Raw genomic sequence first — 14368 nt, forward strand, 5'->3', positions numbered from 1 at the left:
TGTAGACTGCATAGTACGCTAGTAATATATTGTACAAAAATATAGTTCTCTTATTATTTGAAAATTTAGATGTTAGAGTTGATTTGCATATCATAGTAACTATTATAAATTTCTTTATTTATACTCAAAAAATTATATTAGAAGTTTTATTTTCTATGAGTTTGTTTAATCATGTTTTTAATTATTTATAATTTTCGTTTTATAACACTATTTCACTATATTATAAATTAAAAATTTAAAGATCACGCTCCATCACCTTGAGGCTTATGCCTCACCCTGTGCTAACTAAAACACCGCGCCTCACGCCCCCGCCTTTTAAAACACTGATTCCACCTATCCTTATGAAATCACCAATATCATGCCAAACGTCAACATTGATCTCCTAATGTTAAAAGAATTTTTCAAACAACGTGAGAATGAAAGAGATTAGGGGAAAAAAGATTAGATATACCAAAATTGAAGCCTAGAATTATTGAGTGATACATATTTCCTTGAGTGGTTATATCGAGTAATTATTTGAAGGAAATTAGGGGTCCTAGTTCTTTAAATGTTGTAGAATGGATAACTATGGGCCACAAAATTTATTACATAAAAATGTACCTTATATATACTGTGTATATATTGTATAAAAATATATACTATAAGGAATACGGTGTATATATGTTGAATAAAAAGTGTATACACGAAGTTATCCTAAAATAATTACAACTAATGTTGTTTCTATTTGTCGTTACTGCCTTTTTTTTTAATCGTTGTTTGATCTGAGGGCCTATCGGAAACAACATCTCTACCTTCTCAAGAAAGGGATAAGATCTGCTTATACTCTGTTCTTTACAAATTCCATGCGTGAGATTACATTGTTTTTTTTATTGTTATTGTACAGGCATTATTTTAATGTGGTGATTATACATGCAAAAAATTTCTTAATACAACGATAATCCCATCAATGAGTATTATGATTTGTTTTAGATGAGTATTTGAACACATGATTATGTGTATATATTAGACATTATTGATTCAAATTATGATTTTTCTTCACTGTATTTACTATATAGTTAAGTTAACTACATAAAACATCTCTTTTAATTATGCATATCAGTCTCAATTGAAAAAAAAAAAAGAAGAAGAGGTTTTACTACTTATTGAGGTAATGCATATTATCAAAGGAGATAATATATATTCGTTTGATACATAGATAAGTATAATTAATTTTGAGATAAATTTTAGAATTAACTTTTATCTCATATTACATATAAGGTATTAGCTAATTTCGAACCAATTTATACTAAATTGGTGGAACTATGTTATATATGGAAGGTGGAATAAAGTAGTCCCATGAGATATCACAACCCGTGTGTTATCTCATCTCGTGTACAAAACGACCATATATAAGATAAGGTAGAATATCCCAAGATTAAGCCTGAAATAAAATTCGCGTTTAGTAGATGATATAAATTTTACTAAAAATTTATACCTTCTATCAAATGCGGTAACTCGCCTTATTCCGTCCAATCAATCTAAGATTATTTTATCTCATATCTCATATGAAATCAATAGTTCGGAAATTATAGTCTCAAAACTATAATCTCTCGGATAATTTAATTTGTATATCAAACAACCCTAATCGACTAGCTTATCTACCGAACATCGACCTAACCACTCTATCACGTGTTCAGATGCTCACTCGAAACAAAGAAAAGAAGTGAGAGAAGCGCTTTTTTGTATGTTTTATAGGGTAATAGGTAGCTTGAGGGTCCCGTATTAATCTCTCATTCGCTTTCACATTTCTGTAAATTTCTGACAACCATGCCTACGACAACAACATATACTATTATTATTATTATAGGAGTATTATTTTTTCTTATTCCTCTTTTTCCTATCCTACTTTTTAATGCTTACCCTTCACTCTTCAACCCCCCCTCCCCACTCCACACTGGCCCCTTAAAGCACATACACACAAAAAGTAGTAAACAATGTTGTTGTTCTTGTTTTGAGATTTTCTTGATCTCATAAAGGTGCTTTCTTTTTATCAGCATTGTTGTATTTTTGGTCAGTTCTTACTAAGTGGGGTTTTCTTGTTTGATTCAAGGTATGAGAAATCAATAGGGTGCTATAATTTTTACTGCTATGGAGTCTACATTATCAGGTACAAAGGTTTTTTTATTTTTTGTTTTTTATGGGGTTATTGTATTTACTGTGTAGAGCTGATGAGTGATGGGCATGTCTAATGTTTTATTGGTGGTGGGTTTTGTCTGTTTCTTCTGACAACAAAAAGTAGTGGTTATTTTTAGTTGGACTTGGTATATACTCTTGTTAGTTATGTTTCTATGTGATTTAGTTCCATAAAGTTTTGTAATTGACAATGTAAGTTGAGTTTTGACTACATTTGGATCAGCTTGATTTCACTGCTTGTTTCTTCAGAGACAAATTTACCTCTATATATTTTGTAAACAGATAGGGTAGAGGTAGACGGTTAGTAGGTAGTGGAGTGTTGTCTTGCTTTTCGACGGGTTTAGGCTTGGTGGTGTGTGTCGTCTTGTAGTGGCTTGCTTTTGATTTCTATCATCATTGATTGATTATGGTGTTTCGGCTACTGCACCCTTCTGTTGTTGTTACTTTTTCGGTAGTTGTTGCTATGTTTTCTTCACTATAGTTTTCCCTTTTCATATCAACTTTGATTTTTCGTAACAAACATTCTACCTCCATGAGACAGTGGTAATGTCTGCGTACACTCTACCCTCCCCATACCCCACTTATGGGATTTCATTGGGTATGTCGTCGTTGTAGGAAAATCCTCTGTGTAGAGTGTACCCAGACCTTACCCGTACCTTGGGAGGTAGAGTTTTTAGAGTAACTAAAGAAAAAAGAACAGCCTTTTATGGTAAAAATGCAGTCATTTTTCTTATTCTGATGGAAGAGTACTTGAGTAACTTGAGGCTGACTATAGACTAAAGAGTATGCAAGTGATATAAGGCTGTGGCAGTGCGATTATGATGGAGATTTGGCAGAAACCACAAATAGAAGGATGCAATATTGTGTCGATAAATCAATGTCATTTTAGTTCAATTGGCAGGTTATGTAAGAAAGAAAAAGGAAATAATCAAGCAGAAAGTAAACTGAAGTGTTGATGGTGTATGGCTGTATACAACAACAACAAACCTAAAATGTACGCAGTCTATACCACTATCTCCTAAGAAGTACAGGGGCTGTTTCTGATAGACCCCCGGCTCAAGACAAAGGATAGTAAACAAAGTCGTAATAAAACATGAAACAAGATGATGGTGTATGGCTGTATGCTAACAACATTTCGTTGTTGGTGAAAGGAGAGTTCTTGGTAGAGAACTAGAGAGAACCCAATTATCTTGATCACCTATGAGCAGTAAAGTATCAAAAAGTGGAGATTTCTTTTGATTCCAGCTTGGCATTGTGGAACTGGGGAGTTTGGTAGTTTCTTCATTTAAATTGTTGATATCATTCTTGTGTAATGTTAACCGCGGGGGGGTTTCAGTTTGCTAGCACATACGTGTCACAACTTCCTAGTGATCTTCAATTTCGATATCTCACCGACTCACTCCAATGAAATAGTGTTGCATTGAGGTGTTGTTGATTGATATTTACACTTGTACAAATACACGCTAGCTAACTCATAAATACAGATCATAAGTTCTTGTGATCATCATTGTGCAGGAGCAATTTTCACCGTGACAGCTAAATCTCAAGGTGCTTTGACTATCAAATTCTTTATAGTAGTCACCCCTTAATATTCTAGACCTGTATAGTTTTGCTTTCACTGTTCTGTTTCACCATACTTAGGATATCTCAGTGTGCTAAAAGACATCATCGTTCTAGTACCAAATCAAGAGGGTAGATACAGGTGTTTGAGTTGAATCGTGATGCTCAAATGTGATTTAATTGATACTAGAGGTCCCTTTTCAGGTCTTGTTCTTGATCCCTATAAATTTATCCAATTGAGTATGGAAGAGAAAAGGCAATTAGTACATGAAATTTCTCAATGCTCTGAAGATGCGCCAAAGATCTTGAGTTCGTTGACCAGAAAAGAACTTCTAGATATTATATGTGCTGAGATGGGCGAAGAGAGAAAATACTCGGGCTACACAAAATTCAAAATGATAGATCACCTTCTAAAGCTGGTTTCTTGCAAGTCCACTGCAAATACTGGTTCTGCCTTCAAAAGGCAACGGAAGCAAGAGTATCAATGTCAACTTTCTATTCAGAATGATGAAGCTAATTGGGAGACGGAAAGCAAAACCCAGATTCTACTCTGTCCTAATCTGGTATGTAGAGCTACTCTTGAAAGAGATGATGTTTTCTGCAAAAGATGTTCTTGCTGCATTTGTCATCAGTACGATGATAATAAAGACCCTAGTTTGTGGTTAACCTGTGATTCTGATTCTCAAGATGAAACTAAGCCATGTGGATTGTCGTGCCATCTAAAATGTGCACTTGAGCATGAACTATCTGGCATATGGAAGAATTCCATCAATCCTAAATTGGATGGAGATTTCTATTGTGTTTCTTGTGGAAAAGTTAACGGGCTGATGAGGTATTTAACTCTTTCTTTAACCTTTTAACATATATGTGTTTCTCAGAAAGGTTGATCCAAGAAGATGGTGGATTATACATGGTAATTTGTTTTTCTTTACTAATGTTTTGCTCCAACAGTGATTTTCTTGTAACTACTGATCTCTCATTTGCATGCGCTTTTCCTTTTGGAAATACGTGCCCAAGTCTTTTTTAGGAAGTAATGGACCTTTTACAACATCCTTGTTAACACACAGAAGATACATGAAATAAACTATGGAGTGGTTTGTAATTTCTGCTTATGACTGATTTTTGCCCAAGATCGTTATACAAGTATTCCACACCCCACAAAAATGTCTCATAGGGAATGTATCATCGGCAGAGAAAAGTGTCATTTTATTATTTTTCTTGCTTTCAGCAAGTATCTTTTTAGTAATCCAGACGAATTTAATGGTAATCTTGTTAATTTTAACTCACACACAAAAAAAACTGACCTCATCTGAGTTGCTTTAGGACCTTGAGAAAACAATTGATGACAGCAAAGGAGGCGAGAAGAGTTGATGTGCTGTGTTTAAGAATCTCTCTAAGCCATAAAATCCTGGAGAAAACTGAGAAATACAAAGGACTGCTGAAAGTTGTTGAATTGGCTGCTGAGATGCTGAAGAATGAAGTAGGGCCTCTTGCACAGGCATCAGAGAGAATGGATCGCAGGATAGTGAACAGGCTTTCTTGCGGTACTGCAGTTCAGAAGTTGTGTGACTCTGCAGTGGAAGCTTTTGATTCCACGTTTCCGAACCAATACTCTAATCATATGAAAAAGGAAGAGACTCCGATGTGTGAGTATTCTTAGTCAATTTTTTTTATTGAATATCTGCATGTTAATAGCTCTACTAGTGTTTCCTTCTGGAAAACCACAAACCTGGAAGGAAACAGGTTATGATAGCGTAATGTTTGACAAGCAAGTCTTGTATCTATTCCTGCAATAGTTTCTTCTTTGTTCAAGTTTAAACTTCGGCTATCATTTCACGGGATATATAAATGGAGGTATATGAAATAATGTCAAAGCTTTTATGTTCACTAGAATCTGGAGGCAAGTGTAACTGATATAGAATCTTTGTTGTCTTCACTTTTTTTTTTCTGAGTGTTATTCTGCATTGGGCTGAGATCTTTGCACTACTAATTTCATCTTTTGCTTTTGTTGAACACTCTTGACAGCGTGCCGGATACATTTTGAGGAGCAATCTCCATCTAAAGTAACCGTTGTCTTCAATTATGATGATTTAATGTTGAGCGAACTTATGGGCTTCAAATTGTGGTACCGAAAGTCCACAGAAAACAAATACCCAGACGACGCAACTTTTACTGCTCTAAGCCCTGTGAAGAGATTTAAGCTGGATGGTCTTGATCCTTCGACACAGTACTTCTGCAAGGTTTGTTTCTTCAGCAAGGCAGCAACTTTGGGGGTTCAAGAAGTGAAATGGGTAACACCTGCTGTACAGACGCGCTACAAGTCAGGTTCAAACGAAGTACATAGGGAGAAAGATAATGCTACTACAGATAGTACACTGATGCATCCCGAGTCAATGAGTTCTACTGACAACAAACTAACAACTTATATTGAAAGCAAAGCTAATGCATTTCCCATATCCCCTCCTTCCAAGATGCACATGCCTTTAGCTAGTCCACTTTCAAGTGCACCTGCCACACCTTGCCAAACTGATGGGTCAAAGGAGGTGCAATTGAGTGGCGTAGTACAAGTGAAGGAATGTGATTACGAGTATTCTGTACGGATCATCAAAAAGTTGGAGCACGAGGGCCTCATAGAAACAGATTTCAGAGTGAAGTTCTTGACTTGGTTCAGCTTGAAAGCCACACCACAAGAGAGAAAGGTAGTTAGAGTCTTCATTGACACCTTCATCGATGACCATTCAAGTTTGGCGGGGCAACTCACAGATACATTCATGGATGAGATATGCCCGGAGTCTAAAGTTGACCTACATGCTCTCTGTAGTAGATTCTGGCATTAAAAACACATCTACTTTCTGAAATTAGCTAGGTAAAACAATTTTCATAGTTGATCCAACTAACCAATCTTTGATAACTTATGCTCTGAAATTATTCTTGTGAATCGTATTGGCAGATGTTATCTCTAGAGATAAAAGAGATTTCAATCTTGAAGTAAACCTGTTATCGGAACAGGCTTTGATGTTATTGAAGGATAATAACATTTCCAGTAAGATGGGAAACCTTCATGATCCAATGTGTGGGTACAAGTAACCAGTTGAGAAATGTTGTCACTTTATCAGAAAAAAAAATAAAAAGAACCAGGGGAGAAATATTTAGATAAAACAGTGTTCTAATCCAAATATGACATGACAAAAGGAGAGAGAAACTGCCACTGCATTGCAGAAGTTATTTTACATGAATCTCTATTCTATATACAAAAAAAATCGTTTCTGTTTTCATTGAGACGAGGGTCTATTGAAAACAATCTCTACCTGTAAGTTAGGGGTAAAGTCTGCATACACATGATCTTTTCCAGACCATACTTTGTAAGATTATAATGGGTACAGTGTTATCTGTTACCGAAAATGTTCTAAGTCAGTTTTTACAAACTATCTCCAAATTTGTATTCATCATATATATTAATCTCCGGTACTAGAATATTCATCAAAGTACTATCAGATTTGCTAGTATTGTTATTACTCATCAATATACTCTTGCAAGAGACATTCACTCACTAACCAAACACGAAAACATTTTCTCAGAAAAATATTCTCCATAAAAAGCATTGGAACTTGAGTACATAAAATCCATTTCTCTTATTGACATAGATTGGAACTCTTGTTAGGTGACGATGACAGCTTAAAATGAGCAAGGAACTGTACAAATTTGGTTAGACTACATCTCGACTTACTATTTGCAGAAATTGCAGGAGTATAAGGCATAAAAATAACTAAAAACTTCAGTTTTATGTGCCAGATTCATTATTCACAGCGTCTTCGCCAGCTGCTTCATTGAATGCAGCAGCCAGGTATTCAGCGAGGCTTTGCTGGGGAGTGAATTTTGTTGGAGTTTCTCCAAGTTTAGCCTTTTTTATGCTCATGGAGTTTGGATGCTGGGATTTCAGAGAGTCATGTGTATCGATACATGGCTTCCAAATAACTGGCTTCAATGCTTTCCATGGATCTTCCACCATTGACTTGTGATAGTAAAATTTGAATCGACCCCCACCTCTTTTTGAACCTCAGTAAGCCTTGCCTCTGGATCTTGAACCTTGGTAGGAACTACCTTGTCCATATTGGCTACCAGCTCCACCAACTTGAGGAGAATCATGGCTGGAAATGTCACCAACACTCTGTGAATTAGGCAGAGAGAAGTCGATAGGTGTGCCAAGAGAGCTATCCAAGGTGTTAGAGGAGTTTGCTGGTGGTGTGCAAAAGAGACTAGTTTTCCTACGGATTCCAAGAGGAATGGCGTTGACTCCTCGTGGCCGGTACGTTCTTTGAGCCGAGTTATAGCTGCCTTGAGCATGATAAGCTGGGGACCCGGCGTTCAGAGACCCTGGAAAAAAAAAAAATAGAGTAAACAAGGGCCTAGATTTATACTGCATAAATGCAAAGAAAATAACAAAAGTGGTTATTCCACATCATGGTAATTGTTGAAATAAAAGTCAAAAAACTGCCATTAGTATAACATTCGAAACCAGACCTACTATGTAACATTCTGTCTAAGAGGACACCTCAAAATCATCATTTTCAGATTCCTATCCCTCACTTTTCATGCTAATTGGATGCTAGTCATTTGCAAAAGTTATGCAGGCAGAATAATTTATTCTCCAAGATGCATCAGGAATCATTTCGGACAAGCTGACCTCTCTCTGGGAGAGAGGCTAAAGGAACCCACTCCAAATTCTAGAAAAGGGAAAACATTTCATACTAACGTGCTACAGTTTGTTTTTGCATAAGCTTCTCCGCTAAATTCATCTATCCTGTCAAGGACTCAAAATTTAACTGATATGACAAACTTAAAATGAGCAGCATTGATGATGTTGATCTCATCCGATTTTTTTTTTTTGTCCTTTTAAATATTCCCCCCTCAATTTTATTCTAACAGAGCCATAAATCCTACATCAACGAGTGCCGAGCTATGATAACGTGGTCAGTAGCAATCAGCTTCTGTTTAGCCACATACTATCCTGATCAATAATCACAAACTAGCTATATACATTGAACCCCCTCCCTTTGCTGACAAGAATCAGTTGCTAAGCCAGTTGACCTTTTCTTTTCAGCAATTTATGTTTTTGACTAAATGATTAACTTGCTAAGTGACTAACTTCACATTTTTCTGAAGTTATAAAAGAAGTCTTGCTATTTTAGGGGTTGGAGTTGGGAAGTTGTTGAAGCAAAGGCCTCACACCTTCCTATCCTCTAAATTATATGCCTCAATTACATTTATCCGGAACTATGTCCATCCAAATATTCCTTCCCTTACGCTTTCAGTCAAGCACAGCCTCCTGCGCACTAGGTTCAAGCTACACCATACCACTTCATCCCTTTCACTAGTCAATATAATATCAACATTCATAGCTTGAAAAAGTAAAAGAGGGTCCTTTATCAAGAAGAGACAAAGTAAAAGCAGGTTTTTAAGACTGGTTCTTAGACTTCCTTTCTTCTGGAGTAGGATCTTGTACCTTATTTGTGCAACCTAGAGTTACCATTAACCCATATATCCCTGACAAATCGTGAAATATAATACAAATTTAAAATGCTAAGCTTCTGGATGGTAGGGAACAATACCCAGACAGTGTCTGAAAGTACATCTAATTGAAAAATGACTATTCAATTGTAAAGGAGAAAGAATCCTAAAGTCAGGTATTTATATTGTAACATTCTCTTTTATGAATTAGTAGCAACTTTTGTAACTAAACCCAACACAAGTAAAGATGAAAGTGATTCCAACGACCTTTCTTAATGATTCCCTCTTTTGAAATTTTAAAATTCTCTTCAACTAGAAAAAATACTTCTGTGAGGTTAAATAGTATTCCTCATCCAACTTTATCGGCAACATTCTGTTCCTTGCAACTGTGCGATAAACTTAACTGACGATTTGACCTACTTACTATTTAACTCATCCCAGAAGACGAACCTTTTTCTTTAAATGGGAAAAACTTGTTGGAGATAAGTAAAGGAACTAAATAGTTTAAGGCTAGAAGCTTCCGAAAGCTATATTGACATAAGACTCTTGCTTTATATTGTTTTGAATTTGATGTAATGTCTTTATACCCATATAACATATTCAAACTATTAGTTTAACATATCTCCAGGAACTCGAGTGTAACAATTCATACGAACTTTCTTCTTTTATCCTTGGAGGTCAGCCTTGGTTTGTATTTGGGATAGAGGGACTACTAGATAGAACAATAAAAAGTTAGTCAAATAGATAGATTAATAAGCCGCAATAGGGTTTGTCTACAATTATTTTGCAGCATAGAATTTATATTGGCATCTCAGCCATCAGCACAGACAGTTTTTTTAATCAAGAGACTCAACTACTTGCCTAACATACTGTAGCAGATTAGATAATTTTATCCCCTTATTAACACATGGTACTACGCAAAGAAAATAATATCAGTTTTGATGCCTGCTGCTTTCTCTAAAAGGTATTTTCATAGTCAACACATACTTTTGTCTATTCTTTGGCAAATCCTAGTCCATTTCTTCTAAAAATGATACTCAACCTTTTGACACATCACTATCACTCTCTTTGGTTCCAACTGAACAAAGAATAGCAAAAATCAGATGAAGACTTGACCTTGCCAAATTGAACCTTATTGAGTCTTTGGGATCTTGAAATTTGAAAAGACATTACATTTTACAAGTACAAACTGGTAAAAACTTAACTCGAAGATGTGGATTCTCTCCATGGCTTTAGAATAACAAAGAACAACTATGCATCAACTCCAAACTAGTAGGAGTTGGCATATGCATTCTCAACATCCATTCAGTTCAATCCTCACCGTTTCATTCCCATACTTTCTCTCAGTGGCTCTCAATAAAACAACTTAAATCTATTTTAAGTTCAGCAAGACAAATAGCACCTAAAGCACCTTGCACTCACAAAAGAAACACATGAATCCACACAGAAATTGCAATAGTACATATAACAAGAAGCATCTATGAATTACTTTTGCAAAGGTACACTCATATAAACGGAAAAAAGAAAAACATAAACTTCAAGTAAGAACATGTAATTACTTGGAGGCGTGTTACACGGTTGTGAAGCCTGAGGGCTGAGATTGTTCTTTTTGTTGTTGGCAGAGAAAGCAGCCATGGGGTCAGTGTAGTAGTCAAATCTAGGCCTTGGCTCATCCTTCCCAGAGGAAGCTGAAGAAGTTTCAACCAATAGATTGGTAAGGCCATGATCAAGGGCCCCCCCCCATAGAATTTTGTTCTTCATTGTTACTTCCAGCCTCTGCAGCTTCCTCTCGAATTGCTTTCAACCTCTCCTTTCTCTTTTCTGATTCCTCCATTCTTTATATCTGAGTTTAAAACAAGAATCAAATCCAAACTATCAACAACTCCAACGTACCCAGCGTAGTCCACAAAGTTGGGTCTAGGAGGGTAGACCGGTAGAGTGTATGCAAACCTTACCCCTACCTCACCTCGGAGGTAGAGAGGTTGCTTCCAATAAACCCTCGGCTCATAGATCCAATCCAAACTATCCCTTAAAAAAATAATATATAAAATTTTCCAAAGATGATCAATCTTTTAGCCGAATAGGGCTAAAGAGTGTGAATATTGACATCTATACGTATACAACAACATACCCAGCATATTCCCACATAGTGGGGTCTAGGGAGGGTAGAATGTACGCAGTCCATACCACTACCTCAGCGGCGAGGTAAAGAGGTTGTTTCCGACAGAACCTCCGCTCGAGACCAAGCAACGTAGGAAAAGACATAATATAAGAACAAGAAACAAACGATAGTAACAAAACAACAAACAACAACAAAACAAAAAGTTTATCAACAAATTAATACTACCAACAAACTACCCGAAATCACAAACAACACCCAAAAAAACTCCAAGAACAAGACACTACCTGTGAAACGTTACAACTACTACCCCCATCCTAATAACCTTCTACCCTAATATGCATCCTCCATACCTTTCTATCTAGAGTCATGTCCTCGATAAGTTGTAACTGCTCCATGTTATGTCTAAGCACCTCCCTCCAATATTTCTTCGGTCTATCTATACCTTGCCTAATCCATCCATAGCCAACCTCTCGCACCTCCACACCGGGGCATCCACGCCCCTTCTCATCACATGTCCGAACCATTTCAACCTCGTTTCACGCATTTTTTCTTCTACCAAAGTCACTCCCACTTTATCATGTATAACCTCGTTCCTGATCCTAACCATCCTAATAAACCCACACATCCATCGCAACATCCTGATCTCCGCCACATTCATCTTTTGAATAAGAAAGTTCTTAACTGGCCAAATACAACATAGTTGGTCTAACCGCCACTCTATAAAACTTGCCTTTACGTCGAAGGGGCACCTTCTTATCACACAAGATTCCGAATGCGAGCTGACATTTCACCCACCCTGCATCAATACGATGGGTAATGGCCTCATCAATTTCACCATTTCCTTGTATCATAGATACTTAAAACTCTCTCTCTTTGGAATGGTCTAGGTATCAAGCTTCATACACTAAGGCATCTCACCATGAACTTCCTCTATCAAAACATCCATCACCAAGGCAAATAAAAAGGGGCTTAGGGATGATCCTTGGTGCAACCCTATCAATACGGAAAAGTACTCCGAGTTTCTTCCCACAGTTCTTACACGAGTCTTAACTTCATTCTACATGTCCTTAATCGACCTAGTGTATGCCACAGGAACACCTCTAACTTCCAAGCACCTCTATAGAACCTCCCTGGGGATTTTGTCATATGTCTTCTCTAGATCAATGAACACCACGTGTAAGTTCTTCCTCTCTCTATACTACACCTGTCTTCTAACAAGATGAATGACCTTCGTAGTCGAGCGTCCTGTCATGAATCCGAATTGATTCTAAAAACTAGTCATGATACACCCTTTCCCAAACCTTCATAGTGTGACTCAACAACTTGATAGCCCTATAGTTATTGCAATTCTAAATGTCACCCTTGTTTTTGTACAAAGGAATCATCGTATTCCATCTCCAAGCTTCGGGTATCTTCGTTATCCTGAAAATGACATTAAACAACTCGATCAATCACTCCAAACCTGCCTTGTCTGTGCTCTTCCAAAAATCCACAGGAATCTCACCTGCCCAGTCGCTCTACCCTTACAGATCCTGCGAATAGCACCCCTAACCTTCTCAGACTTGATACGCTTATAATAGCCATAGCCATAATGCCTCTCTGAGTGCTCCAAGTCTCCCAACACAATGCCTGCATCCCCTGTTTCATTCAAGAGCTTATGGAAGTATGACCGCCATCTTCTCCTAATGAGACCCTCATCCATCAATAAGTCACCGTCCTCACCCTTGATGCACTTCTATTGGTCAAGATCACGAGCCTTATGCTCCTTAATCTTGGCTAGCCTGTATAACTTCTTATCCCCGCCTTTTTGCTCTAATTCAGTGTACAAGCTTTCAAAAGTTGTTGTTTTAGCCACCGTAACAGCTAACTTAGCCTTCTTCCTAGCCAATTTATACACTTCTCCTCCTCGGTTGTACTTTCCACCAATTTCACGTAAGCCCTCTTCTTTGCCTCCACCCTCCCTTGCACTTCTCCATTCCACCACCAGTCCCCTTGACGTTTGCCAAACCGACCTCTCAATACACACAACACTTCTCTAGTCGTTTCCCTAATGCAACTTGGCCGTCTTATCCCACATACTGTCTGCATCGCCACTACTCCCCCGAGCCCCCATATCTATCAAATTCTCCCTTATCTCCAAGGCACTGGCCATAGTCAAGCTACCCCATTTTTTATCCTAGGGTGATCATCCACAACCCTCTTCCTCCTCGTCTTCTTGATTTTCAAATCTATCACTAAAAGCTTATACTGGATCGAAAGATTCTCACTTGAAATAACCTTACAATCTTTATAAAGACCTTTATCCTCCGTCCTAAGGAGCAGAAAGTCTATCTAAGTCTTGGCCACCGAACTACGGAAAGTAACCAAATACTCCTCATTCTTGGAAAGCTAGAGCTCGCTATCCTCAATCCAAAGGCTCTAGCAAAATCTATAAGTGAAGCTCTTGCTTCATTCATCTCTCCGAAACCAAAGCCTCCGTGCATATTGATAACGCTCAAATTACACTCTTGAATGGGTTTAAGCAATCGTTGTCAATAACCTAAGTTAGGTTATTGTATCGAATCCACAAGGAGTGAAGACACGAAATTCAAAGTTCGAGAGTGTTAAAAGACCTGCAATGTGTATAAAACAAACATAAATGTAAAAAGGGGATTAGTTGGAATGTTCCCAAAGTGACAGTTTCTTTGCTTTTAGAATACTATCTTGAGGTTGAAAATGCTTAGAGTGTAATCAATTGGGAATAGACCTTGGGGCTATGCAATTCTAGGTGTTAATTCATGCATGGGTAATTGAGAATTTATCCAAAATTCAGCTAGTAGTCATGGGTAGGCTAGATTTAGAGGCATTAGTGTCAATCGTTCAATAAAACACTAAATTTCACAAATGGTTTCTTTCGAACACCTCGTAAGTGTAACAATTTCACCAATCTATTACCTCAATTAACATCCTTATGTCTAAAAGATGCTATTAAATGAAATAATTCAAGTTATTATTTGCATTTATTCC

The 14368-nt window shown here is 37.2% G+C and overlaps 1 protein-coding gene and 1 pseudogene across 2 annotated transcripts; one reads left to right on the plus strand and one right to left on the minus strand.

Annotated features, from left to right (window-relative positions):
- Positions 1-1782: 1782 nt before the first annotated feature.
- On the plus strand, positions 1783-6802 carry LOC107867354 (VIN3-like protein 3). 2 transcript variants are annotated; one of them, XM_016713534.2, is made up of 5 exons: positions 1783-2146; positions 3688-3720; positions 3937-4564; positions 5056-5378; positions 5758-6802. In XM_016713534.2, exons 1-5 carry the CDS (start codon positions 2128-2130, stop codon positions 6567-6569), a joined length of 1815 nt encoding a protein of 604 aa, XP_016569020.2. In that variant the 5' UTR covers positions 1783-2127; the 3' UTR covers positions 6570-6802. The 2 variants fall into 2 exon arrangements, with proteins under 2 accessions (XP_016569020.2, XP_047266987.1); XM_047411031.1 differs by lacking the exon at positions 3688-3720 and having other exon boundaries at positions 1786-2146.
- Positions 6803-7301: 499 nt separating this feature from the next.
- LOC107867355 lies at positions 7302-14362 on the minus strand (annotated as a pseudogene).
- Positions 14363-14368: the final 6 nt, after the last annotated feature.

The sequence above is a fragment of the Capsicum annuum genome, chromosome 4, assembly GCF_002878395.1.
Source record: "Capsicum annuum cultivar UCD-10X-F1 chromosome 4, UCD10Xv1.1, whole genome shotgun sequence".
In the NCBI taxonomy this organism is placed as follows: Eukaryota; Viridiplantae; Streptophyta; class Magnoliopsida; order Solanales; family Solanaceae; genus Capsicum; species Capsicum annuum.